The sequence below is a fragment of the Labrus mixtus genome, chromosome 17 (assembly GCF_963584025.1).
Source record: "Labrus mixtus chromosome 17, fLabMix1.1, whole genome shotgun sequence".
Lineage (NCBI taxonomy): Eukaryota > Metazoa > Chordata > Actinopteri > Labriformes > Labridae > Labrus > Labrus mixtus.
In genome coordinates, this window is record NC_083628.1 from 18,522,518 (window position 1) to 18,548,818 (window position 26,301).

A 26,301-nucleotide genomic window follows, 5' to 3' on the forward strand; every position below is an offset into this window, starting at 1 on the left:
ATATGCCAAGAAACTGTCGCAGTTTTCAAAGAGGACAGTGTCAGCCGTCACTTTGCTACGAAGCATGCTAACTACGCTAGCAAGCAGTCCACGCAAGAACGGGCGGCTACAACTCAGAGGTTGAAGGCTAATTTACAGACTCAGTAACATTTTTTTCACCAACAAACTGCGATTCAAGAGTCAACTACCAAGGCAAGTTTTTTGCTGGCATTCAAATTAGCAAAGGCTAGCAAGCCTTTCTCTAAAGGCGAGTTTTTAAAAGAATGCATGGTAGAGACAGCAGGTCTCTTGTGTCCGGAGAGCCAAGGCCAGTTTGAAAAAATCAGTTTATCACGCAGGACTGTGACTCGCCGTGTGGAACTGATTGACGAAGATATAGCCAGTGAATTAAACAAAAAGGCTGAGTCCTTTAAGTTATATTCACTAGTGCTGGATGAAAGTAATGACGTAAAAGACACTGCTCAGCTCCTCATTTTTATCCGAGGGATTAATGACAGTTTTGAGATAACGGAGGAGTTTTTGACCATGGAGTCCCTGAAAGGAAAAAACGTGAGGAGAGGACTTGTATAACCAGGTGTCTGCTGTCATCGAGAGAATGAAGCTACCTTGGAGTAAACTTGCCAATGTCACAACAGATGGATCGCCAAATTTAACTGGAAAACATGTTGGGCTGCTGAAAAGAATCCGGGATAAAGTGAAAGAGGAAAACCCTGACCAGGATGTTATTTTCCTTCACTGCATCATCCATCAGGAATCTCTGTGTAAGTCTTTATTGCAGCTTAATCATGTCGTGAATCCAGTTGTAAAACTTTATACGAGCAAGGGGACTTCAGCATCGTCAGTTTATTACGTTCCTGGAGGAAACTGATGCGGATCATCAGGACTTACTGTACCACTCTCGTGTCCGCTGGTTAAGTTTGGGCAAAGTGTTTCAACGAGTGTGGGAGCTGAAAGAGGAGATCAGCGCATTTTTGGAGTTAATGGGGAAATCCGACGAATTTCCTGAGCTAAGCGACAAGAACTGGCTTTGTGACTTTGCATTTGCTGTGGACATATTTTCACACATGAATGAGCTGAATGTGAAACTACAGGGGAAAGATCAGTTTGTGCACGACATGTACAAAAATGTTAGAGCCTTCAAATCCAAGCTAACTTTATTCTCCAGACAAATTGCAAACAAATCTTTCGCTCATTTCCCCACACTTGCCAGATCAACAACACTGTTCCCACTGAAACTGAACGTGAGTTTCTCTACTGTGCTTATTAAAATTTAAATTAATTAAATGAATGCATTTGGAAATCAATTTGTACAATGAGCCTTGCATATTCATGCTTTGCTACCTGTTAAAGGCCAAATCCTTTCATGTAATGGCTTTTACATGTCATTTATATTAGTTCACACAAACACTCCATCCATCTGTTCCTGGCCCGGCCCCTCTGTCAAATTTTAGAACCCATTGTGGCCCGCGAGTCAAAAAGTTTGCCCACCCCTGGCCTACACACACACACACACACACACACACACACACACACACACACACACATCAGAAGGACCTGCATTCATCCTGCAGGTGGAGCGTACAATGCACTTTGAATCACAGTAAACATTATGGATGTCAATATTGATGCTCTGTGACAAAATGTCAGCTAGGTGTTTGTTCTGCCCTCTGAGTCTGCCTTCTCACCGTAAACAATAGGACATGGAGCGAGAAAGCCAGAGACACCCAAGCCCTTCCAGAAAGGGGCGTGTTTTTGTTTTTTTACCCACAGTGTACATGTGTATTTTACATATTGTGTTTTTATACATTATTTACGAGTTATTGTGCATGAAGAGATTTTCAGTAGGAATCTTTTTGTAAATTTCCCGAAAAGCCTCATAGAGTTCATTAAACAAACGGAGATATTCATCTGAAAGGATGTTTGTTTTATAAACAGAGGAGAGGGTGTTTGACCCCGGGCCTGTTGGTGACCTCTCATCATGTGGTCATCCATGATCACACCATCACGCAGGTAGAGTCCTACAAATACCTCAACATCCACATCAATAACAAACTCATGTGGAGGGCCCAGGTAGAAGCTGTCAGAGACTGCACCTCCTGAGAAGACTCAGGACCTCTGGTGTGACCCGGGAAGTGTAGTAACAGAGAGCCTCCTTCGATTTGGGATCTCTGCACACAGACATGTGTCTTATAACTGGTCATTACTGACCATACACTCAAGTTTCCCCGTGCACACACACACACCACTGCTTGTTGTGAGCCTACACACACACACACACACACACACACACACACACACACACACACACACACACACACACACACACACCAGAAGGACCTGCATTCATCCTGCAGGTGGAGCATGCAGTGCACTTTGAAAAACAGTAAACATTATGGATGTCAATATTGATGCTCTGTGACAAAATGTCAGATCACGATCCTGCAGAGGACGGACTACACTCCAGGAAAAATGAGAGCTGAGAATAAGACGACTCATGACCTCTGGTGTGACCCGAGAAGTGCAGTAACAGAGAGCCTCCTTCGATTTGGGATCTCTGCACACAGACATGTGCCTTAGCTTATAACTGGGGCGCCTCTCAGTTGGTACAGTCGGTCGTTTCCTAACTGGAAGATCGGGGGCTCAATCCCCAGCTCCTGCAGCCACATGTCCGATGTGTCCTTGGGCAAGACACTTAACCCCAAGTTGCTTCCCTTTTCAGCGGCCTCAGCGAGTTAAATGATTATTCAAAATGCAGTGGTCAGATTGTCAAAAGGTCCAGCAGGTCCTCCTCTCAGATCACTCCTGTTTTATTCTCCTTCTATTGAAAGCCAGAATTCATTTTGAAGTCCTCGTTTTGTTTAAAAAGCTCTGCATGATCAGGAACCCGTTTAGATCTCTGACCTGCTCCAGCCCTACATCCCCAGTAGACACACCGACACCCCCCAGAAATGACATTAGGAAAGTTCTGGTGAATAGACAGGGCGTGTGGTAGAGTAAATAAAAGATTCTGTAATGATATAAAACAGAAATGGTTTTAATGTATTTTGACATAATATCATTATTATTATTACCTATATTGCACTGTTATCTAAAGGACCAATCAGGAAGATATCTAATGAATTACTTGTATATTATCTGTATCATCAGACATGAAGGAAATGGGACCTAAAATCTGCTCCTGTATAAAACGAAGGAGCATTACAACAGCGTGCCGGGCGCCCCCTGGTGGCTACTCTCTGCAATTACATGAAAAGAACACAAGTCATGAACTCACCATTTTTGATATCCTTTATTAATCCCTGAGGGAAACTCTTCAACCTGAGTTCACATATATATATATATATATAAGAGAGATGATGAGAGAAATAATAGCTTCAGTGTCATCCTCAGATATTTACATTTATACATCGGCTTTAAACCAAACATTTAAGATTTTAAATTAACTGTAATGTCGTTTTTTTGTATTTTGTAATAAAGTTAAAGTTGTTAATGTTGATTTAGTGCATCAGAAATAACTGTGTTTTTATTTATGTGTGTTTAGTTCATCAAAGACTCATGAAAAGCCAAATACAGAATTATCAGATCAGACTTCATTAGAAGCTGTGAGGAAACACTTTGGCGCCCCCTGCTGGTTAAAATGAATATTGCAGCTCTGACCATACACAAGTACTTCGAAACATTATTATCATATTTTTTAAAGATTATTTTGGGCTTTTTATGCCTTTATTATAAAGACAGGACAAATGACAGCGTCAGAAATCAGAAAGAGAGAGAGAGAGAGGGGAATGACATGCAGGAAAGGAGCACCAGGTCAGATTTAAACCCACCTCTGAACATACGGGGCCCTCGCAGTGGCAATTCTAGAGTTTGTCGGGGCCCCACGCAAAAGTTTAATTAGGGCCCTCCCACCAGTATTCAGCAGGGCAACTAGAGTGACTGCTGTCAGATGGGGCCCCATTAGGGAGGTTTCTTACTGTCATTGCAAGATTTGCACATTTTGGACCGCTGCTTTGGTTCAGTTTGTCAGCCCTCCAGAGCCCCCTATACTGGTCTGCGGCACCAAGCGGTTGCCTGCCTTGCCAGTTGACAAACAGCGCCTCTACTAACCCTCACACTAACCGCTCGGCCTCTGAGTTTGAAAGAGGCACATCTGTGTCCGACACCACATGAATGCACCACGAACCATTAGTTAGATCAGCTCTTGTCTGACTGATCACGGTGCACGTACGCCCCTCAGAGTCCCTCAGGAGCCGGGAGAGTAAATACTCTGAAGCAGGAGCTGAACAGGTTCCTCTCAGCGGGTTCTACAATGGTTCATATCAGAGTCAATAAAAAAGAGGAAGGGTTCGAGAATACATTTTGCTTGTTTTTTATTTCTCCAAAAACATATTTTCAGTACATTCAGAGAAACAGTCGAGCTTATTTAACAGACAGGAACGATAACAAAACTTCTAAATATGAGAGAAATGTTTAATAAATCAATCTTCATCTTGTATGCAACACGTTTTTATATTCTTACAATCCTACGACACATAGAAGTGAATTTAACCTTCTGAGTCCTTCAGTTCATGACGTCCTCACAGCAGAACAACGACGGGTCTCAGGACTCAAATCAACAACCGCTCTTCAATATCTCCGACGTTTTTTAAATGTGTTCCTGGTTTCATTTACAGTCAGAGATATGTGGACATATTCAGAGATCTCACATCAATCATGTAAACACACACGCTGAGGAAACAGGAAGCTTATCGTGGCCGGTGGTTGAAATCTCAGCTCTGCCCTGATCCCGTGTTTAATATGAAGAAAGGGGCGTGTCCTAAGGGGTGGCACGGGCCCCCCTAGATATCTGATTTGCCCCCCTGAAAATCTGAAACTGTGATTGGCTATTTGCGGACAGGCGGAAGAAAATGGATGAATGGAGGTGCAAAGTAATGCACTCTGACTGACTTGAAATGAACAAACTGATGGGGTTAGTATCGGGACCAAAACATTGTAAAAGTAAAAAAAAAAGTCTGGACATGCCCCTGAGTGAAGCTAACAGTCTGAGCCGGAGACGTCTGGAAATACATTTAGCAGCAAACGTTGAAATCTCCGCTGACTAAATAAATAAATAAAGGATGGAAATGAGATTCACAGCATCAAAGAGAACCGGTGTGAAAACGAACGAACGCTTGGGCACTTTATGCCGTTTATATTCGGAATAATGTCACGATAACAAACGCTACGCTTGTTTTAAAGTGAACTGAGAGCCGACATTGAAGAGAGCGTGCCGTGATCGGTGGTCGTATTGTGTGCGTTTCATAAATCTGATGGATTAAAATCAAGTGAATATTCCATGACGACATGGGATGACGACGGCTGTACGTAGCGTTTGTTAGTACATAGCGTTTGTTAGTACATAGCGTTTGTTCGTACGTAGTGTTTGTTTGTACGTAGCGTTTGTTAGTACGTAGCGTTTGTTCGTACGAAACGTTTGTTCGTACGTAGCGTTTGTTCGTGCGTAGCGTTTGTTCGTACGAAACTAACCACGCCTGTGAATCTTCAGTTTCATGAACGATGAAACTGACCCGGTAATACAGAGCGCAGTTAATCCTTGATGAATCCACGAGTTCTAGTTTAATTAAGGCACTTTAAGACGAGCTCCGTGTTCCCTTGAAGGAGTAACTGCAGAGTTTAAAGACTTTTAAATGTCATAACGTGCAATCTAAAGGATTGTCCTTGTATTTCGATGTTTACAAAACGACCTCAGGTTTATATCCTTCCAGCAGAGGAACTTTCTGCAGGCTGAAGGAATCAAGGCATGATATATACGGTCTGTGTCGTTTCGCCTTTAATTTGAATGTTGTGGAGGCGTAATGAGGGGAAGAGGTGATCCCCCCTCTGTACTGTCTTCAGAGGCATTACAGAGGAGAGACAGGATCAGCTGAGCCAGCGGGGGAGCGCAGCGCTGTGTGTGTGTGTGTGTGTGTGTGTGTGTGTGTGTGTGTGTGTGTGTGTGTGTGTGTGTGCGGAGCTCCCGCTGACCTCTCTGGGATGACATGCAGCAAAGGGAACGCGGCCAGAGCGACGAGGACTTCAGCCTCTGCACATGGAGCGCACGACATAACCGCTTGGATGCTTTAGATCCCAGAATATTTCAAATCTGGCCGAGAATTAAAGATAAAAGAACTAAAGTTTAAATAGTATCTCATGTTGAAGTTTGACTCCTTTTAAACACTTTAAACGAGCATTGAACTCTCATTAATAAACCCTGAACTTTGAGGAACACTAGCACCTTACCCGGGAGAGTAAAGAGATCGTATTCATGTCATTGGTTGATTTTTAAAAGCCTGTAAACTTTGCAGTTACTCCGTTAAATGAGCTTCATGTTGGACCGTTGTCATCAAAGTGAAGCGCTGAATTTACCTGATAAAACTCTGTTAATGCAGAGAGCTCCAAATGCTACTTTAAATACATCTAACATCCTTCATTATTATTTAAAATTAAGTCATTATAAAGTCATTTACATCTGAGTTAACTTTAAACACCTGAATACTCAAAACGCTAACTTTAATATCAGCTTTAAAGGAGCAACATGTAAGATGTGTAGTGAGTGAGATGATAAAGTGACCTCACTATATGATCAGACATTAATGAAACATGTTATGTTGAAGTGCTGGCTTCTCTGACAACAATGCAGCAGTCAGTATGTCCTCCTTCTAACTTTAGATTCTGGTCCTGAATGCTCTGGATTTGTTTGGATCAGAGTAGGTAGGCGGTCTTAAGGCCCCCCCCCCACGGCCCGTTTTGGACGCCCCTCGGTTTACCAGATATGAGAGCAGTTATCAGGTCAACAGGTGTTGCAGCGATGGAAGCGGGCAAGAGAAGTAGTTCAGATAGAAGTGATTTTGAGGTTAGAACGCAGACAAGGTTTACAGACCGATGCAGAGGTGGCAGTATTCACCACATGGCAACCTGCATAAACATCGACTCTGGGGGGGGGGGGGGGGGGGCGGTGGTGACAGCTCTCTACAATGTTTAGAATTTGGACTGCAGCAGCCGTTTTAAACACTAGGTGACAGAGTTACATGTTGCTCCTTTAACTGATTTTTGTTACATTTGAAAAATATTTCTCATTGATATGTAGAGCATCTCGATCTACAGAGCGTATTTATTCAACAGAATATCTCAGGATTATGACTTCTCACGTGTTTTTGCAATGTTTATTATTCAGTCGACAGCTTTTCATTCAGACTTTAGTTCATTATAAACATGATTGTTTGCCCACTGGTTTTAATTTAAAAAGCTAACGATTGTGCATATCCACACACACTCAGAGTTTTATAGTTTCCTCTCCCCGCTGATGATGCTCTGGTAGATTGTGTCCGTCAGAGGAATGTAAAAGTGCTGCTGTTGGTCCAGAACAAATAGAGGATCAGGGACTGTCGACGGGTTGAAACCGCTCTGAACCAGCTGGAACTTCCGCTGCTTGTACGTGCTCGTCATCTCCATCTCCTCCTGAGAGACACATCAGAAAAATAATCAGCAAAAAACACAGGAAATCATAAAATAGCATCAAAATAACATTTGTTAAAGGGTTTTGACAAGACCAAGACCAAGGCAGGTCGAGACCGAGTTAAGACCGAGACCAAGGCAGGGTGAGACAGAGTCAAGACCAAGACCAAGACCAAGACCAAGACCAAGGTAGGGCGAGATCGGGTCAAGACCAAGACCAAGGCAGGGTGAGACCGAGTCAAGACCAAGACCAAGGCATGTCGAGACCAAGTCAAGACCTAGACCAAGGCAGGTCAAGACCGAGTCAAGACCAAGGCCGGTTTTGGTGACACCGAGTCATGACCAACACCAAAAAAAATAGCATGTGATTAATTGTAATTTAAAAAAAGATAATAATTAATGGATTGATCAGCATGGGTAGAGTTCTGGTTTCTGTTTGTAGTACATTTGTAGTCCGAGCCATGCTGACCAATCACGTATGAGCAGGCTTTAGCGTGCACTGGAGAAACAGTCTGTGTGGACATTAAGAAAACAGGCGGAGCGATATCAACACTAATGAGTAACCAATCAGCTGTGACCTAACAGTGATTTATTGATCTTTATTATCTGGAGTAAAGTTCAGCTGACGACCGATTAAAAATCACACTTTTCAATATGAGACTCAAATCTGCTCGACGCTGTGTCACGAGAACCAATCAGCATTCAGATCTCCTGACGCTGCACGTGATTTAGATCATCGGAGAGAACAAACATCGCAACTGTCAGGAAACACAGACTGAACTAGAAATACAAATCGAGTCAAAGAAAAGTCAGGAAGCAGCCGCAGTGTGCGTCCGTGTTTCTCACCTGGAGCCTGATGAAGAGCGGGCGGGCGTACGCCGGGAGCTCCCTCGTCACATGATCGAACAGTTTCTTCCCATCGAAGGTAAAACCGGGTCGAACAATCATGGCCGCCATCCCTGCTCTGCCCTCATGTCCTGTTAAAAAAAGATCAGATCAGGTCAGATAATTATCTCACAATGTGTACTTTTAAAACGACCTCTGAATGTCTTTATTTTCTATTCCCATACCTTGTATTTCCACGCCGTACACGTTGACTTCTTGTATAAAATCCACCTGACTCACGATCTCCGCCACTTCTGTCGTCGCCACGTTTTCACCTTTCCACCTAAACGCAGAGGAACATCCTCATTTATATCCCCACGGTCTAACTGTGTGTTACATCAGACAGTTTACAAACTCTCAGTCAGGAGACACAGTATCAGGTCAAACCAACAGGTGTTGCAGCGATGGAAGCGGGCAAGAGAAGTGGTTCAGATAGAAGTGATTGTACCCGACCTAAAAAGCCTCTGCATGTTTCTAATAAGCTCCACGAGCAGAAACGTGCTCAAACTAGGATCAATATTGGAGATGATTTTGAAAAATGGAGCGAGGTTAGAACACAGAAAGATTTACAGACCGATGCAGAGCTGGATAAACACTGAAGCTTCAGTGTTCACCACATGGTGACCTGAGTGAGCATCGACTCTAGAGAGGAGGGGGGAGGGGGGGAGACAGCTCTCTATGATGTTTAGAATTTGGACTGCAGTACCCATTTTAAACATTAGGTGGCGAGTGCACAGCAGGTAGACATACTTGACATCGATGACATAAAAATGAAAGCTGTGAGCATGTTTATTTTTCTTGCAGAAACATTAAAAAAGAGACTGAACCTGGTGTAACTAATTAGTGGAGTCTCAGGTTTGTGGTCTCGCCATCCTCTCTGACATCATCACCTCGTGGCGGATGCAGCCGTGTGATTGGTCCCTGCAGTAAAGACTTCTCCAACCCCCGACTGACCGTACCTGAATGTGTCTCCCACTCGGTCTCTGAAGCAGATGAAGCCCTCCTGTTCTTCAGACATCAGGTCTCCGGTGTTGAAGTACGCGTCTCCTTTGGCGAACACGTCCCTCATCAGCTTCTTCTCCGTCAGCTGTTTGCTGCCCGCGTAGCCGAAGAACGGGCTGATGGCGCTCACCTTCGACAGCAGCAGACCCGTCTCACCTGAGAGGAGCCGCACAGCAGAGAGTCAGAAATACATCTCAAAGAAAAAAACCAAAAACGACCCCTGAAAGAGACGATGACCGCCCTCTGACCTTGCTCCACGCGCTGACAGAATCCGTGCGGATCTTTCACGGGTTCGTCTCGCAGCATGTCGTACTTCACTAGGTCGTACTTAAACAGGAGCTGCAGGAAACATTCAAACGAAGAATATGAATACAACAGATACAGGAATGAAAGATCGAACACATCAGACACTTTAAAAACATATTCTAATTTAACCTTCAGGTCATTTTATTACTAAATAAAACTCCCGCTGAGTCTAACGCTGGCTGCAGGACCGACTTAGACCCCGTGTTCAGCAATGCTTTTTTTCCAGGCAGAAAAGTGCTGGCTGTGCACTCTGGAGTGTTTGCATGAAGCGCTGCACGTCCGTCCTGTCTCTATGACAACAGTGTGTTGATAACGGCCGCTGTATGACCGACACTGCTCCGTTACTTTTTACTGCATGTTTTATATTTGAGATCTTTTTTTTCCCCCCGATCAGACTCCTCCAGCGAGGAGGATGTGGGTACAAGACACGATCTGTAGGAGGCTAAAACTACGGGGAATATCATACATCTGGAAAAGAGCGCCGGTGACGTCAACGGTGCTGATGGCTGGGCGCTGCACCTTTTCTCCAGCCGGCTGCTCTCTACTCATTTAAAATAATTGAAAAAGGACGATGGTGCTCAGAAAAAAACGCTAGGTCGACATGGGGCCTTAGCACTTCTGTTGAAGTTTTTATTTATTATTTTAAGAGTTTCTGACTTGCAGACCGTCTGCGCTGTTCATGCAGTTGTTTCAGCTTTTAGCATCACGTCCCCTCTCTCATATATACAGCGTGTCTCTGTTGTTGCTCTTGTTCTCCCTGCAGGTCCCCGATGATGTGACACACCTGATTCTCCTGTTGTCTAATGCCGGATGCTGTAACACTGATGTTTTATAACTTCACTTCTGTAACAGTCTAAGAATAGAGTTGGTCAGAGATTGGAGTTAAACACAGCTTGTGTTTTGTAACTCCTCTGATTAACACAAGCTTTACTGGAGATAAAACCTCGGAAGACGCTGCTCCTCTTAACCCCACTCTCAGACTTACACACTAAGCCCCACCGCTCCGTCTTCAGGTTTGGCAGGCTCTCTCTGAGATTCAGCCGAGTCATCGGAGCCGTGTCATGACTCGTCCGTTTCAGAGAGGGCGCAGTTCTGATAGTTGATCAAACTGTAGCGGAGTACGACGTCAAAGTTTCTTCAAATGTTTGTTTTCATCACATTTTCCGGATCATTTTGAACTCTATAGAACTGGATTGTGATGCACTGTAGCGCTCTTGTTCATTTAGAAAAACAATGACGATCTTGTGTGGACCAGGCAAAATTAAAATCAGTGAAAATATTAGATATGTATCAAACTGAAGGATTCTGTATTTCTTTTTTCCTGAGATTGTTAATTAATTATCGATAGCTACCTCTGTAAGTTACAGAGGTTGTTTTTGCTCCATGCATGATATTAATAGATTTATAGATTGACCCGTGCAGGTAACAGGTTTTCATGACAGTGAGTCCAGGGTCGAGGGTTGACCCCTCAGAGACCCTCTAAAAGGAGGGCACTCTAAACTTCCCGGATAATACGTGACCTGCAGATCTCCTCTAATCTGTTTACGCCCCTCCCCCCACCACCAGTCCACACAGACCTCCAGGTGTCTGTGTTTAGAGAATCTGGGTCATAAATACGATGTATGCCTCTCTTTCAGAGTCTGCAGCTTGTTCCTTCAAAATAAAATACAGACTTCTCCTAAAGTGAAGCTGCTCCATCGTCCCTTCTGGGCCTCCATACATGTGTGGTGGTGTCTGTGTCTGCAGAGACTCTGTCCTCTGACTGGATTTTACTGTTCTGCTTTGTTCTGGTTGACTCGGGACATTTCTGGGCGGAGCTGGTGTGTTTCCTCCAGCCAATGACAGCGCAGCAGGTGAGTTTAGGAGTGGATACAATTCAGTGAATTTGACGGACATGGACGTAGCAGCAAAGAAGAGAAAATATAATCACAGTGAGCAGAAACACCAAGCGGATAAAGCTCGTTCTAAAAGGAGGGTGAACCTTGTGTTGTCTTTCACCCGTGGACGTGGAGTTGTTCTGCTTCCTGTTGGACAGGCAGGTGACAAACACCGGTGCTTAGCTTGTGCTAGCGTGCGATAGCTTGCAGTGCAGATACAAGCAGTAAACATACACACTACGTCCTGCAGGGGGCGGAGCTTCTGCTTCGCTTCGGGAGGGAGCACTTTTTTTCTTTTCTGTTGCACACCTACGCCCCTTAGACCGACATGAGCGACAACTGTAGCTGAGAGTGACAAAAACCTCGGCCTATAAATGTAAGTAACAAGTTAGGAGTCATCGAGAAGCGTTAAAATAAACACATTTAAACACGTTTCCTGTGAGAGTGAGCAGGATAAAGACACAGAGATAAAATCGATCTCTCACCCTGTAGATGAAGTTGGAGCGTCCGACCGTCCCGATCTTTCCGATGTGGTTCATGAAGCACAGGTTTCCCTCGGTGGAGCCGTACACCTCGCACATTTTAATGTTTCCAAAGCGACTATGAAACTCCCTCCAGACGTCCGGCCGCAGCCCGTTGCCCACGCCCATCACCACCTTGTGATCCTTATCTCGATCCGACTGTGGAGCGATAGGACGTGAGGAGGTTATTATTCCTGATTTTTAAATGCTTCCAATCAGAAAATACCTTTTTGCTTTTGAAAAAGGAGAGAGGTTAGAACTTCAGTGTTCACCACATGGTGACCTGTGTGAGCATCGAGAGGAGGGGGGAAGACAGCTCTCTACAATGTTTAGAATTTAGACTGCAGTACCCATTTTAAACACTAGGTGTCAGAGTTACATATTGCTCCTTTAATAAAACTACAAACAGTTAAGAAATTAATCTTCAACCTTCAAATCTCAAGATTTTATTTAGTTTCTGTGGTTGATTTTGTGCCTCAAATAAAAGCAGCTGTACTGAACATTATCTCATAATTCATGCTTTCATATTATTGAAACAATCTTTCGTCTCTCCTGGTTGTTTACATGTCCTCAGGAGGGCGTTTGTTGTCATATTTGCACATTGATCACCGCATGCACGCACGCCGACAGAAATCAATCCTCACGCTTGTGTGCACATACTAAACGGGGTGAAAAGTGCTCATGTGTCGTACGTGTCTACATGTTTAATTTACCAATCAAAACAGAGGACAGTCCAGGACATCCCCCCCAAACTCGCCCACACAGCTGAATAACAAGAGAGAGAGAGAGCAGAGACAAAAAGGACTTTGAGTCCGATGAAGACGACCTCTACCCTCACTCCGTGTGTGTGTGTGTGTGTGCATGTATTTCAATGTGAGTGTGTGCAAGCATGTCTCAGTGTGTGCTTAAGTGTCTCTGCATTCGTATGTGTGTCTCCATGTGCATGTCTGTCTGTCTGTGTGTGTGTATGTGTGTACATGTGTGTGTGTGTGTGTGTTTGTGTGTTCATGCGTCTGTGTGTGTGTGTGTGTACATGTGTGTGTACATGTGTGTGTGTGTGTGTGTACATGTGTCTGTGTGTGTGTGTGTGTGTGTGTGTGTGTGTGTGTGTGTGTGTGTGTGTGCCTCTGTCCACCAACGGAGGATGCAAACACTAAAACAAAGCCCCTGCTTGTCTTCTGTCTCAAATTATTCACGAGTAGCTGCGACTGTAAGAGGAGAATCTGCTGTAAAGACTCTCTGCTCCAACTCCCTCTGTCACTCTTCAAGTCTCAACCACTTCTTCATGCCGTGTGGCTTGTTTTTATGTCAAGTCACATGAGTCGTTTAGTTCTCCTAAAGAGCAATGGTTTGTTGTTTTTTAATCGTCCTATAAAAGAGCTTTTTTATAGTCGATCAGACTTCTATTTTAAAGATGGCGTCTCTAAATTATCAGTGTTTCATGGCTGTCATATTTCAGATGTTCTTCATTCATTTCTGAGCATTCATCTTCAAATGAAAGACAAAGTGTGATGAGGATTGTGTGTAGTCAGAGTGTGACGTACACACTGGAGGATTTTGGCCCTATTTGTCACCACAACCATCAGGGGGCGTGGCCTGATTCACAGCTTGTCTCGTCTGATTATTTGTCAAAATGATCCTAAAGCGTGAAGTGTCACTACGATTATTTTACTGCTCCTGGTCTGGGATCCTAAATATCAGATATGTTTGATAATTAAGACTTCAGATCGGTCTGCCTCCAACGCAATAATCGGCATAGCCAATGAGAGCGAGCAGACCGGAGAGAGAGACCGTTCTTTCACAGCTCACAAACATGGCAGCAAATATAAGGCACCTCTACCGTCTTCTAGGCCATTTTCTCTTCAGGTTTTTTGTTTTTTCACTGCACGCCAGCCGACAACGTCGATCATCCTCCTTCTGAAATCACGTTTGATCGCACGAGTCTCTGTGAGATCTCGTGCACGTATGTGGAATCGTTGCTTCAAACTGCGGGTGTGTGGTCTCTCGGTCTAATAAAACCTGATATTTATATAATTGTGCATCAACAGCAGAATGCTAAACGTTAGCTCACCTGAGGCTGGTTGCAGAGATATCTGCAGAGTTCCCCGATGTACTGGAAAACGGTCACGTTGTGTTTTCGACAGTCGCTCCAGAAATGTGAAGCTGAAAACTTCTTCTTCAGGATGCAGGTCGCTCCTGTGACACAACAAACAAGAAAACGTTAAAGTCAAAGTGTTTTCATAATCGTCTTATTTAGACGGGGTGCAGGTTTATCACAAAACAACCCTTGGTGCCGACCTGGCCTCCGTCCAGGACTTGTACTGGTCCCAGTCAGACAATGGGCACAAACTTTAAACTCCTCCCCTCAGGTAGGCGCTACAGATCACTGTACACCAAAACAACCCAACACAACAACAGTTCCTTCCCCCAGACTGTCACTCAATTGGACTTGAGTCGCTTTTAAACCGCAGGTCACACCTACACATTCACACACTTATGGCTGAACACCAGACCTTCCAGTTGAGAGATGACCGACTCTATCTCTGAGCTTCAGCCGCCCCCCTCTGATGAATGCTGAACAGGCACAGAGGGTCAGAACTATCGCTGTGCAATAACCCTGAAACAAAATACCCACTGTGAATGTATCTACAGTTGCAAGAAAAAGTATGTGAACCATTTGGAATTTCTTTGTTTTCTGCACAAGTTGGCCATAAAATGTGTTCTGATCTTCATCTAAGTCTCAACAATAGACAAACACAGTCTGCTTACACTAATACAACACAAATAATTATATGTTTTCATGTTTCTGTTGAACACAACATGTAAACATTCACAGTGCAGGGTGGAAAAAGTATGTGAACCCCTAGGCTAATGACTTCTCTAAGAGCTAATTGGAGTCAGGAGTCAGCCAACCTGGAGTCCAATCAATGAGACGAGATTGGAGGTGTTGGTTAAAGCTGCCCTGCCCTATAAAAAACACACTCCAGTTTTGAGTTTGCTACTCTCAAGAAGCATTGCCTGATGTGAACCACGCCTCGCACAAAAGAGCTCTCAGAAGACCGACGATTAAGAATTGTTGACTTGCATAAAGCTGGAAAGGGTTACAAAAGAATCTCTAAAAGCCTTGATGTTCATCAGTCCACGGTAAGACAAATTGTCTATAAATGGAGAAAGTTCAGCACTGTTGCTACTCTCCCTAGAAGTGGCCGTCCTGTAAAGATGACTGCAAGAGCACAGCGCAGAATGCTCAATGAGGTGAAGAAGAATCCTAGAGTGTCAGCTAAAGACTTACACAAATCTCTGGCACATGCTAACATCTCTGTTGACGAATCTACGATACGTAAAACATTAAACAAGAATGGAGTTCATGGTGAGGACACCACGGAGAAAGCCACTGCTGTCTAAAAAAAACATTGCTGCACGTTTGAAGTTTGCGACAGAGCTCCTAGATGTTCCACAACACTACTGGCAAAACATCCTGTGGACAGATGAAACCAAAGGTGAGTTGTTTGGAAGGAACACACAACACTATGTGTGGAGAAAGACAGGCACCGCACACCAACATCAAAACCTCATCCCAACTGTATGGTGTAACCCAAAGTATGGTGGAGGGGGCATCATGGTTTGGGGCTTTGCTGCATCAGGGACTGGACAGATTGCTATCATCGACGGAAAAATGAATTCCCAAGTTTGTCAAGACATTTTGCAGGAAAGGTTAAGGCCATCTGTCCACCAATAGAAGCTCAACAAAAGATGGGTGATGCAACAGGACAACGAACCCAAAGCACAGAAGTAAATCAACAACAGAATGGCTTCAACAGAAGAAAATACACCTTCTGGAGTGGCCCAGTCAGAGTCCTGACCTCAACCCGATAGAGATGCTGTGGCATGACCTCATGAGAGCGATTCACACCAGACATCCCAAGAATATTGCTGAACTGAAAAAGTTTTGTAAAGAGGAATGGTCCAAAATTCCTCCTGACCGTTGTGCAGGTCTGATCTGTAACTACAGGAAATGTTTGGTCGAGGTTATTGCTGCCAAAGGAGGGTCAACCAGTTATTAAATCCAAGGGTTCACATACTTTTTCCACCCTGCACTGTGAATGTTTACATGTTGTGTTCAACAAAAACATGAAACATATAATTGTTTGTGTGGTATTAGTTTGAGCAGACTGTGTTTGTCTATTGTTGTGACTTAGATGAAGATCAGAACACATTTTATGGCCAATTTATGCAGAAAACAAAGAAATTCCAAAGGGTTCACATACTTTTTCTTGCAACTGTATGTATGAAACCTAGTGTTTAAAATGGGTACTGCAGTCCAAATTCTAAACATTATAGAGAGCTGTCTCTCTCTCTCTCTCCCCGCCCCCTCTTCTCTAGAGTCGATGCTCACACAGGTCACCATGTGGTGGACACTGAAGCTTCAGTGTTTATCCAGCTCTGCATCGGTCTGTAAACCTTTCTGTGTTCTAACCTCTCTCCATTTTTCAAAAGCATCTCCAATATTGATCCTAGTTTGAACACGTTTCTGCTCGTGGAGCTTATTAGAAACATGCAGAGGCTTTTTAGGTCGAGTACAATCACTTCTATCTGAACAAGTTCGAGGACACCGGCCTGCGTTTGTTAGCTCAGTCTTTCTGAGTATCGGAGGACGTTGAACTCGTAAACTTTGGTAACAGTTGAAACAAAGAATCCAAAGATTGATCAATCACTGAGCTGCAGTTAAAAAACTTTTTTACCACACGACGTGAAGGTTCGAACCACTGAAGGGTAACAAACACAACGATGACGTAACATAATTATATTCTCCATAATAGTCTCCAGTGTCTGTGGCGCTCTGAAGCCTCATTAAGCTGCCGGCTCCTCAAAGGGCTCACATAGTCAGTCTCTGTGGACACACCGGAGACCGGTCTGCCAAGAAAATCTCTTCTGGGTATCAAACAATGAAGTCAGTGAGCTGAAACACAAAGCTGGTCCACATCCATCCCTTCATATCAACACGTCTCCTCTTCTTCATGAACTTCCAGGTCCCAGCTAGGATGAGTACCAGGTCCCATTCTGACGACCTGTTAGCTAGGATCAGTACCAGGTCCCATTCTGATGACCTGTTAGCTAGGATCAGTACCAGGTCCCAGTTTGATGACCTGTTAGCTAGGATCAGTACTCAATATGGTGTACAGTCTCGTGTCTCTCGAGTGACGTCACATCCCTAGTTTACATAAATTCTGCAGATTATTTTGGATTTGTGTGTGTGTGTGTGTGTGAGAGAGACAGTCCCTCCCTCATAAGACACACCTGTTGAACCTGTCTACCTGCTGCCCATCCACTCATAATCCAGACTCACTTTCCCTCCACAAGTGATGAAAACTTGACAGAACGAGTCAGACCCGCTGGAGGTGGAGGACGTCCCGTCAAACTTCAGACCTTTGCAAATTTTCTCCCCCATTCATCTCGAATCAGGTAACCTGTGCTGCAGGTGTTGAGTAAGGTGAAGGGTGGTATGGAGCTAATGTGCACAAACGCTTTATCTCATTTTTAGTTTTTAATCAAATCTAACAACCTCTTAAATAAACCTTCATCCTCCTCCTCATCATCATCAGAGTCTCTTTAAGAGCCGTAACTAAGCTGGTAACTAAGCTGAGCCGTCATTCCCAGAAGGAAAGAAAAAGGAGTCAAAGTTCGCTTTCTTCAGGCGACTTGAAGTTAAAAACTGAACCTTTCATTGAGTCAAAACAGACAAGTGAACCGCACCAATAGTCTCCCGCTGTGAGGTGCATGTGTGAACAACCAGGTCAGGAGGATCTCCAGAGCAGTCCTCCTGAAATGATCTCGACATTTTCAGGAGTGCAGACGTGATAAAGGCAAGTATTCTCGTGATGTCTGACCGGAAATCTATTGCAAACAAGAGCTGCTAACAGCTAATTCTGCTAACTATTAAGATGCAAATAAATGTTACACAAAAAGGCAAAACAAGAGACATCATATAGAGATGCTGCGAGTCTTCTTACCCAGCTCTATGGTTCCTCCGATCCCGATCAGAGAAGCGGCGCTGTGGTAGAGCGGCAGAGGGACGTACATCACGTCGTCTTCGGTCACCCCAAACGCCCAAAATCCTGCAGCTGCCTTCAGGCTCTGCAGGTGGGTGATCACTGCGGCTTTAGGGAGACCTGAGGACACAAGAAACACCGCGTTACTAAAAGTCCTTTTACTCTGCAGAGCTGCAAGGCGTCACTCGTTCTTAGAAATTCAGCTTTTTCATAATTCACTAATATACTAAAAGTTTGAGTTCCCACAGAGAGAGAAACTCTTATTCCTGTGAAATCAGTCATTTGAGGTCAAATCAAACCGCCTGACATCCCTTTCACCCGCCCCGCCTTCTGTTTCACCCCGATTTAAAATCTCCGGCTGCGCTTTTTTAAAAGCTCTCTGTGTGTTGTAAACAGCGGATGTAAACGCCGCTCCTCGGGGTCACTTCAGTGTTCACGTCCTTGTGATGGAGAAAGTGACGACATCCGATCGAGCGGGAGTCAAATCGGGAGCTAGAGTTTCCAAATTCATACAGACTTTTAGTGTCTTTGAGTAAAGGCTAATCTCACGCTCACTTGAACAGATTCATCTCACTAACACTTTTAAGAAATGACTCTTTATTGAGTTTTGTAAAGGTTGGGAATAACCTGACGGGAAAGTTCAAGTCAAGCGCGTTAAAGAAGTTTAACAAGAAGTCAGGTCATGCTGAGCGGATACAGACGGGGTGTGTGGGGTCAGAGGTCACAGAGTCTGTGTGGCACTACAGATGAAAATAGAAACGTGTAGATTTATAGGTTAGGACATAAACAAACCTGTGGTCCCCGAGGTGAAGATGTAGAGCGTGGGGGATTTGAGGGAGGTGGTGGCTCGTAGCGCTGCAGGTACAGGCTCATCAGACGCGGCGTCGATTTTATCCAGCAGCGTGTTCACCTGCGTGTGCTCGCTGTGGCTCTTCACGGCCCACACCCGGATGCTGTCGTCCAGCAGCGTGGTCAGGATGCCGTCCAGAGTGTCCAACAAGTCTGAGACATGAGACAAACAAGATGTAATCAAATGAACGGAAACAAATCCAGTTTTATTTTCCCTTTTTAGTCATTCTTCCAACTAAAACTTTACTTTAGGCACTGCGTCCACCAGGCATATGCTGCATTCATGTGGTGTCTGACACGTCGGAAAAACGGGTTTCCGAGTTGGAAAAAGCCGAGAACGCCTCCTCAAGTCGGACAACAAATTGGAAACTCCAAAAAGAATTTGGTGCCAGACTTGCAGACTTATTCGCCATCAACATACTAATACTTTTTTAAAAGGATTTTATTGTTTTGTTGGGATTTTTCTTTTTTCTGTAAAGCACTTTGTGACGTTGGTTTTGAGAAGTGCTTTATAAATAAATGTTATTATATTATTATTATAATAACGTGGCGGCAAAATGTTTTGTTAATGCTTAAAAATGTTTATCAATTCACAAATTGCACATCAACTTTTAGCTCAACTATGACGTGTCACATTTCACAACCACTGAAGTCAGAAGAACGCCTTCCACACTCAGAATCCAGGATCCTCCTCCGAGGAGGAACCTGAATGCAGCGTTTTCCCCCCAAACGGTCATTAACAGAAGAACATCCTGTTTACGTTCGGCAGCTGCTCGGCTGTTATCAGACTTCTTCCCTGAATGTGTCTGACGGCGGCGGGTTGCAGTGAGGACAGTGTCCTCTGACCAGCATCACGTCTGTGTGTTGAGCAATGATCAGCCGTCACATGGCTGCAGCATGGTGAATCCTATTAAGTGGAGACGCAGGAATCCCCCACTCACACACAGGAGGAGAGTCAATGAAGTCCTCCTCACTTGCTCACAGCAGAAACATACAGCTGGAATTAAGCATTGTTCATATGAAAGCAGGAGGTCGGGGTCGTCTCCCACGTTGAGCAATCCCTCAGGTTGCTCAACAGATCAGACCTGAAGAGCAGCGACCTGACAGGACTCTGAGCTCCACCTTTCTGCATTAAAATTAAATATAATAAACTGTATCTGACTGATCGGGCCGGATATAAAAGCTAGTTTTCTGCAGAGTTCTGAAATGAAAAGATGCAATTATTCATCGATTTGTTGTCAAATAATCCCCGACACTTCAGAGAATCTGTCAACAGTCAGAGTGAAGGTTTGTCGTGGTGAACGTCTCTCTCCTCGTCTCTGACACTAAACTGAAATCATTTCAGGTCGAGGACAGAACGACACCCTTTAAGACGTCCTCTTAAACTCTTTAAAAACACTGAATTACAGTTTGCATCTGTTTATAGGAACATGTTTTATCGAGCAGACATCATCGATTCATCTGGAAAATGAGCATCAGCTTCAGCCCCGAGCTACAAAGTCTCCTTTAAGCTCTGAGAGAAGTTGTCGTGTGAGAAGCCGATTCATAAAAATCTGTGGTGGAAAGTTCACTTTGTGCGATTCTAAAAGTCTGTATGTAAATATTAAATACTGCAGTGACATGAAAACAAGTCACTAAACACGACAGCACCCAAAAATCCTGCACGCGTACGGTTGAAAAACTGTGCAGCCTCCTCTGATTCCTGACTTCCTGTCCCGTCTTCTCGCCGCCTGCGGCTGTGATTACCGCCTATGCTCAGGTGTGCAGGTGACGTAGCAGCAGACTGACAATTTGAGAAATTGGTAAATGGGTAAAATTCAAACGCCGCTGACGGAGCAGCAGGAGCAATTCGGGGTTAAGTGTCTTGGCCAACGACATGTAGCTGCAGGAGCTGGGGATCGAATCCTCGACCTACCGGTTGAGAGACGACCGACTCTACCACTGCGCCACAGCCACCTATTTCTCATTTTCATCTCCCTGAATGATTATAATGATAACAGCTCATGGGTTAATTATGGATTTATTTGAAGTTGTTTTCCTATTTTTGCAGTAATGGGCAAAATATACAATCTTGCATTATTTTAAATTATTTAAGGCATCTTGTGACCACCCTGGGGGTCCCGACCCTCACATTGAGAAACACTGTTTTTAAACAAACCAATCTCTGATTTTTGTTAATAAATGCAACAGCCACATTTTAGTACATCAAAGTTTATTTGTGCAGTTTAGAGATAACGTAACTTTCTGATCATTAAAAACAATAAATGACTCGATGTTGGAGGTTTAGGACTTTTTTTTTAGGATTTTTTGTTGCCATGGTATCAATATCGTTTGATTTTTACAAGAATCTTATCAAAGTTTCAAAATCTGGTGACTACATGACAGCTCCAGCTCAGTGCTGCTTTGCAGTTAACTAATAAATGAACTGATTGATCGATAAACAATAGTCGATTAATCGATGATGAACATGATCGCTTGTTGTAGCCCTAACGTCAGGTATTACTGATGACCTCACACGGAGCAGAAGTTCAATAAAGTGATTTTTGTAAGTTAAATTATTAAATTGGGGCGAAAGTATTAAAACTCAAAGATGAAGCGCGCGCGCTGAAGCCTCTCAGATCTTCTGCTGTGACGACACAGTGACGTGCGGTGCAGCAGGTGCCTGGTGCGGCCGGTCTTTACCTGAGCCCACGATGAGGGTCTTGGCTCCGCAGCAGTTGAAGCAGTGGAGTAAAGATTTGGACTTGATGTTGGTGTTGAGAAACGCCACCGAGCAGCCCACCTTCGCCAAACCGAACCACGCGCACAGGAAGTCGGGCTCGTTGCTCATCAGGAGCGCGACACATTCCCCTTTCTTTAACTTCAGCTCATCCAGGAACACCTGAGCGAACCTGTTGCTGCGCCTGTCGATGTCCCGGTACGTGTGCACGCTGCCCTCGTAGATGACAAACGGTTTGTCCGGGATCCGCTGCGCCTGCTGGATGAACCGGTCCAGCACCGTGCGCACGCGGGATGTCACTTTGAAGAGCTCGAGCTTCACTCCGTACCGCAACACCTTGAGCAGGAACAGCAGGTCCCTCCAGAAGTACGGGAAGCAGAGTCTCTGTAGGACGTGAGCGGAGAAGAAGCCCGCGAACACGGCGGAGAACCATCCCAGAGACAGCGTCATGTCCGCGGCGGAGAGGAGCGGGAGGTGTCGGTGCAGACTGTGCTGCTCACTGCGCTCCACGGGGCATCATGTCCAGGTAATAAACTCACACTGCACGAGTGATGTAAGCCAACACTATTACAACACACACAAGTACACAAACCACGCAGCTACACGCCGGAAAATGAGGCGTGTGCCTTCAAAATAAAAGCGAGCATTGTTATTGAAGGTGTGTTTTCTAGGTTTGTTTACAAATTAAGAGTAATTAACTGATGTCCTCTTAGGGATTCAATAATATACAAATTCAACAGTTATGAAATAGCCTCATGTATTTACCGTTACACAAAAGTATAATGATATAAGAAAGTCTTGAACCCTTTCTGTGAAGGGAAACTTGACATTTTGGAAACCAATAAAACAATGATTTTATTGCTGATCATAAATGTATGAATGTAATGTTCTGTCAATGTGCAAACAAATCAAATTAGGAAGACCCCTCTTGGGACTCCGGTGACCAAGTGGTTATTTCGTGCAACCCACGGTCCTCAAATCCTATGTAATCCCCCCCCCCCCCCCCTCTCTCTCTCTCCCCCCTGATGTATGACTCTATTCACTGTCCTGTCTCTATAATAAAAGCCTTAAAATAAATCTTCAAGACGTCCCTTCTTTAGGATAAAGCACGATGACACCATGTCTCCTGCCTCAATCAGTCACAATAGATGAGGACAAATAAACCTATAAAGAAGCGACAGAGGAGCGTTCTCCCTACTTCAGGATGTTATTTTTTAATTTTTTTCTGTGAACTTCTTTTATTGGTGAAAGCGATCGACTCATCAGCGCGCCTGTGATAAAAACGCAACACGAGTAAAGCATTTTATTTAGAAAGGCCCACTCGTACACTTCCGGTATGTCCGAGTTTTTCTCAGGTATCTTGTCAGTGTTTTCATGTAGAGCCATGTGACCGTTGCTATGGAGACGAGTGGGCGGGTCCAATGAGGCGCTTTCAGTTTGAAAAATCAGATAAACAGAGAGGGAGACACACACACACACACACAGGGAGGGAGGGGCAGTTATTAAACGGAGGAAAAATGTCAGTTTTTCTTCCTCCCAAGCGGCTGAAATTTAAACTTGAGAGTGAAATTTCATTATTTTTATGATGCATTTTATGCTGTAACAACTAGTTGAACCACACAAATGCCAAAACACCTTCAACTTCATCCATTTTTAAAAAGGGCTTCCCACTGTGAGAGTGACGTCATGGCAACATGGCTGCCGTGGGGATATGGTGAAAATGTGTTTAAATATAGACGCACGTGCAAGTTGATAAAAGGGGTCAACTGTATTTAAATAAAATGCAATTTACAAATAATATAAAAGGAGTGTGTGAAATAGAAAGAGGTGTGTATTGGTTTAAAAAGAAACATATCCATGTCACCTCCAGGGCTCCGATATTTAGATTTGGGGCGGCAGAAGCTCAGTCACTTGGACTGGAGGGACGCCGGTCCCGATTTGGACCATAACATGGAAGTTGGTCTGGTAGCTGGAGAGGTGCCAGGACACTTCCCCGAGCAACCGCCCTGATGCGCTCCCTTTACAAACAGAGGGATCAGAGGAAGACGAATGAATAAAAGAGTGAAGTCAAAGTAAATGAGGACATGAGAGGAGAGGTTTCTTCCTCCTCCACAGACTGACGGAGTGATCGTCATGAAGCTAACAAGCTTCAGTCACATCACTGTCACGCGATCGTTCAGCATCAGGTCTGCAGACTCAATTCAACTAACCGGCACGGAGCGTCGACATAAACTGTGTTCCCGCACAGCCAGGAGGATCCAGCCTGTGATCTGAAAAGTTGAACTTCCTCAGCAGATATGAGACGTTGTTATAGGTCAGAATAACTCTTGTGACCCTGTTAGTCTTTCTCATAATGTGTTTTATTTATTTTTTTAGCTTGGGACGTCTTCGTTACTTCAGTAATTGTCCTGGAATCTGACCACAGACGCAGACACAGAAACAGCTCTTTGTAGAGAATCGGAACATACATACAGCTACTGTACAAACAGAGAGAAAGACAACATGGGAAAGCAAACATACACTGTTCCTGCTAAAGTTTAGAGAAAAGTCAACAACATTTTGAGTCCAAATATTTAAAAAATGCAGGTTTACAAACTGAGAACGAACACGAGCTCTTAAAGTTTTTTAAAGATCACTAACACTTGACAAAAGGACGTTGTTCACGCTCAGCCTCACACACTTCTCTACATCAGCATGTGTGTGTGTGTGTGTGTGTGTTCACTTCTGCACACTGCCACTGAAACAGCACACTCAACCAGCGAACACCTGACCACAGCATAGACATGTGAAGACACCTGTAACCAATCAGATCACAGAAACCACAAGAGACGTCCTCGCCAGTCGATCATCGGGAGAGGTATCGTCTTTAGTGACAAATCAGCCCTGAGTTAAGTCGTGCAAATCTGGGCTGATGTTTTGCTTCCTTATAATGAGACCTGCTACACACACACACACACACACACACACACACACACACACACACACACACACACACACACACACACACACACACACAGGCTGAAACACACACATGCACAAACAGGATCCTGTGGACGTTCACTAATGGAGAGATGTCAGAATGAGAAGGGGGGGTGCACTTAGGGGTTTGGTGCCTTGCTCAAAGGCGCCTCTGCAGTGCTCAGGAAGTGACCTGGCACCTCTCCAGCTACCAGACCAACTTCCACCTGGTCCGCACCAGGACATGAACTAGTTCCCATACCAAGTCCCTACAGACTGGGCCACTGCCGCCCCACATTTCAAACATGTTAGAAATGAAAAAGCGATAAACAACATTACAGATCAAAGTGGTCCTAAACAACTCTGGCATGGAACATGTTAGACACAACAACATTCAAGAGGACAGGGGATAGAGAGAGAGAGTGAGAGAAAGATAGAGCTGGGAATGACATGCGGGAAAGGAGACACAGGTCGGACTTGAACCCAAGCCGCCCACTTTGAGGACTGAAGCCTCAGTACATGAGGCACGACTCCATCAGCGTCCCCTCTGTGACACCACGGCTCCATCCCGCACGTCACATCTCACTGCATGCAGAAAAAAAAGGTGAGAACAAAACCAGAGCAAATTTAACGGTAACATTAGGAACAGGAGCTGATGTTGACCTTCATCACAGATTCCACCTTTTTTCATCTGGTTTCATGTTTTCTGTAGGAACCAGGAAGTGACTTTGTGCGGTCTCATCCTTCACTTTCTCTCCGTTTCTTCTCTCTACAGGAAATATTGGTGAGGGAAATCTAAAACAGTCATGTGAACAAATATGATACATTATCTTAAAACTCCACAGCAAAGCCACAGCGCTTTTTAAATCTTGAGCCTCGTATCGAGTGTTGATGTTCAACATTCAGTCGGATAAATATTTCACATTCCTGTGGTGATCAACCCGGACTCTGGGGTCTTGAATGTTTCCTAAAATGATTAACTGTCATGCAGGACTCCAAGATGTTGTGCTCTAGCTCCACCTTGTGCTGAACTGAAGAACTACAAAAACATGACAACAGGGGGTTGTTTGTCTTTACATTTCCTCTCCTCTCGTCCCTCGTGAAAATGAGGGAGTAGTGGGAGGTAGAGCTACAGCCCAGTCTGGTGGGGTGTTCTGGCCCCCATCAGGGGGGCACCTCACCCGAGCTCCGCTTCCCCTTCATCTTTCTAAGATATCTCTTCAGACATTCCTCAGTGTCTTTCTATTTTCTCTTGTGTTCTCTTTGCCGTTCTTTCATGTGTAATGGCACCAGGAATATGGCGCAATCCTGTTAGGCTGAGATGTGTGTGTGTGTGTGTGTGTGTGGGGGGGGGGGGGGGGGGGTGGTAAGATATAGAAGTTCTAGTTCTATAAGAGTGGGTGTGGTGGACAGTGGGAGCTCACATGGAGGGGGGTGACTCTGGGTCACTGGAGTGCATTTTGCCTTTCCCAAGATGTCGTGGGACTAATCAGACAAAACACCGGTGACGGGAGGTTCCCACTTGTCAAACCCGATGATGTCATGGCTCCGGCTGGTTGAGTCATGGGGGGCCGAGAGGGGCCATGATGTAGGGTAAAGTGTCAGCATCGTCACTACCTGGAGCTCACACCAACACAGCC

The 26,301-nt window shown here is 44.5% G+C and overlaps 1 protein-coding gene across 1 annotated transcript; it reads right to left on the minus strand.

Moving 5' to 3' along the window:
* Window positions 1-7,132: 7,132 nt before the first annotated feature.
* Window positions 7,133-22,267, minus strand: slc27a6 (solute carrier family 27 member 6). The gene is made up of 10 exons (XM_061061405.1): window positions 21,667-22,267; window positions 18,928-19,137; window positions 18,097-18,255; window positions 14,157-14,281; window positions 12,050-12,244; window positions 9,630-9,720; window positions 9,339-9,537; window positions 8,565-8,662; window positions 8,341-8,471; window positions 7,133-7,497 (listed from the first exon to the last, which is right to left on the minus strand). The coding sequence occupies exons 1-10, from the start codon at window positions 22,151-22,153 to the stop codon at window positions 7,321-7,323; spliced, it is 1,872 nt and encodes a 623-aa protein (XP_060917388.1). The 5' UTR covers window positions 22,154-22,267; the 3' UTR covers window positions 7,133-7,320.
* Window positions 22,268-26,301: the final 4,034 nt, after the last annotated feature.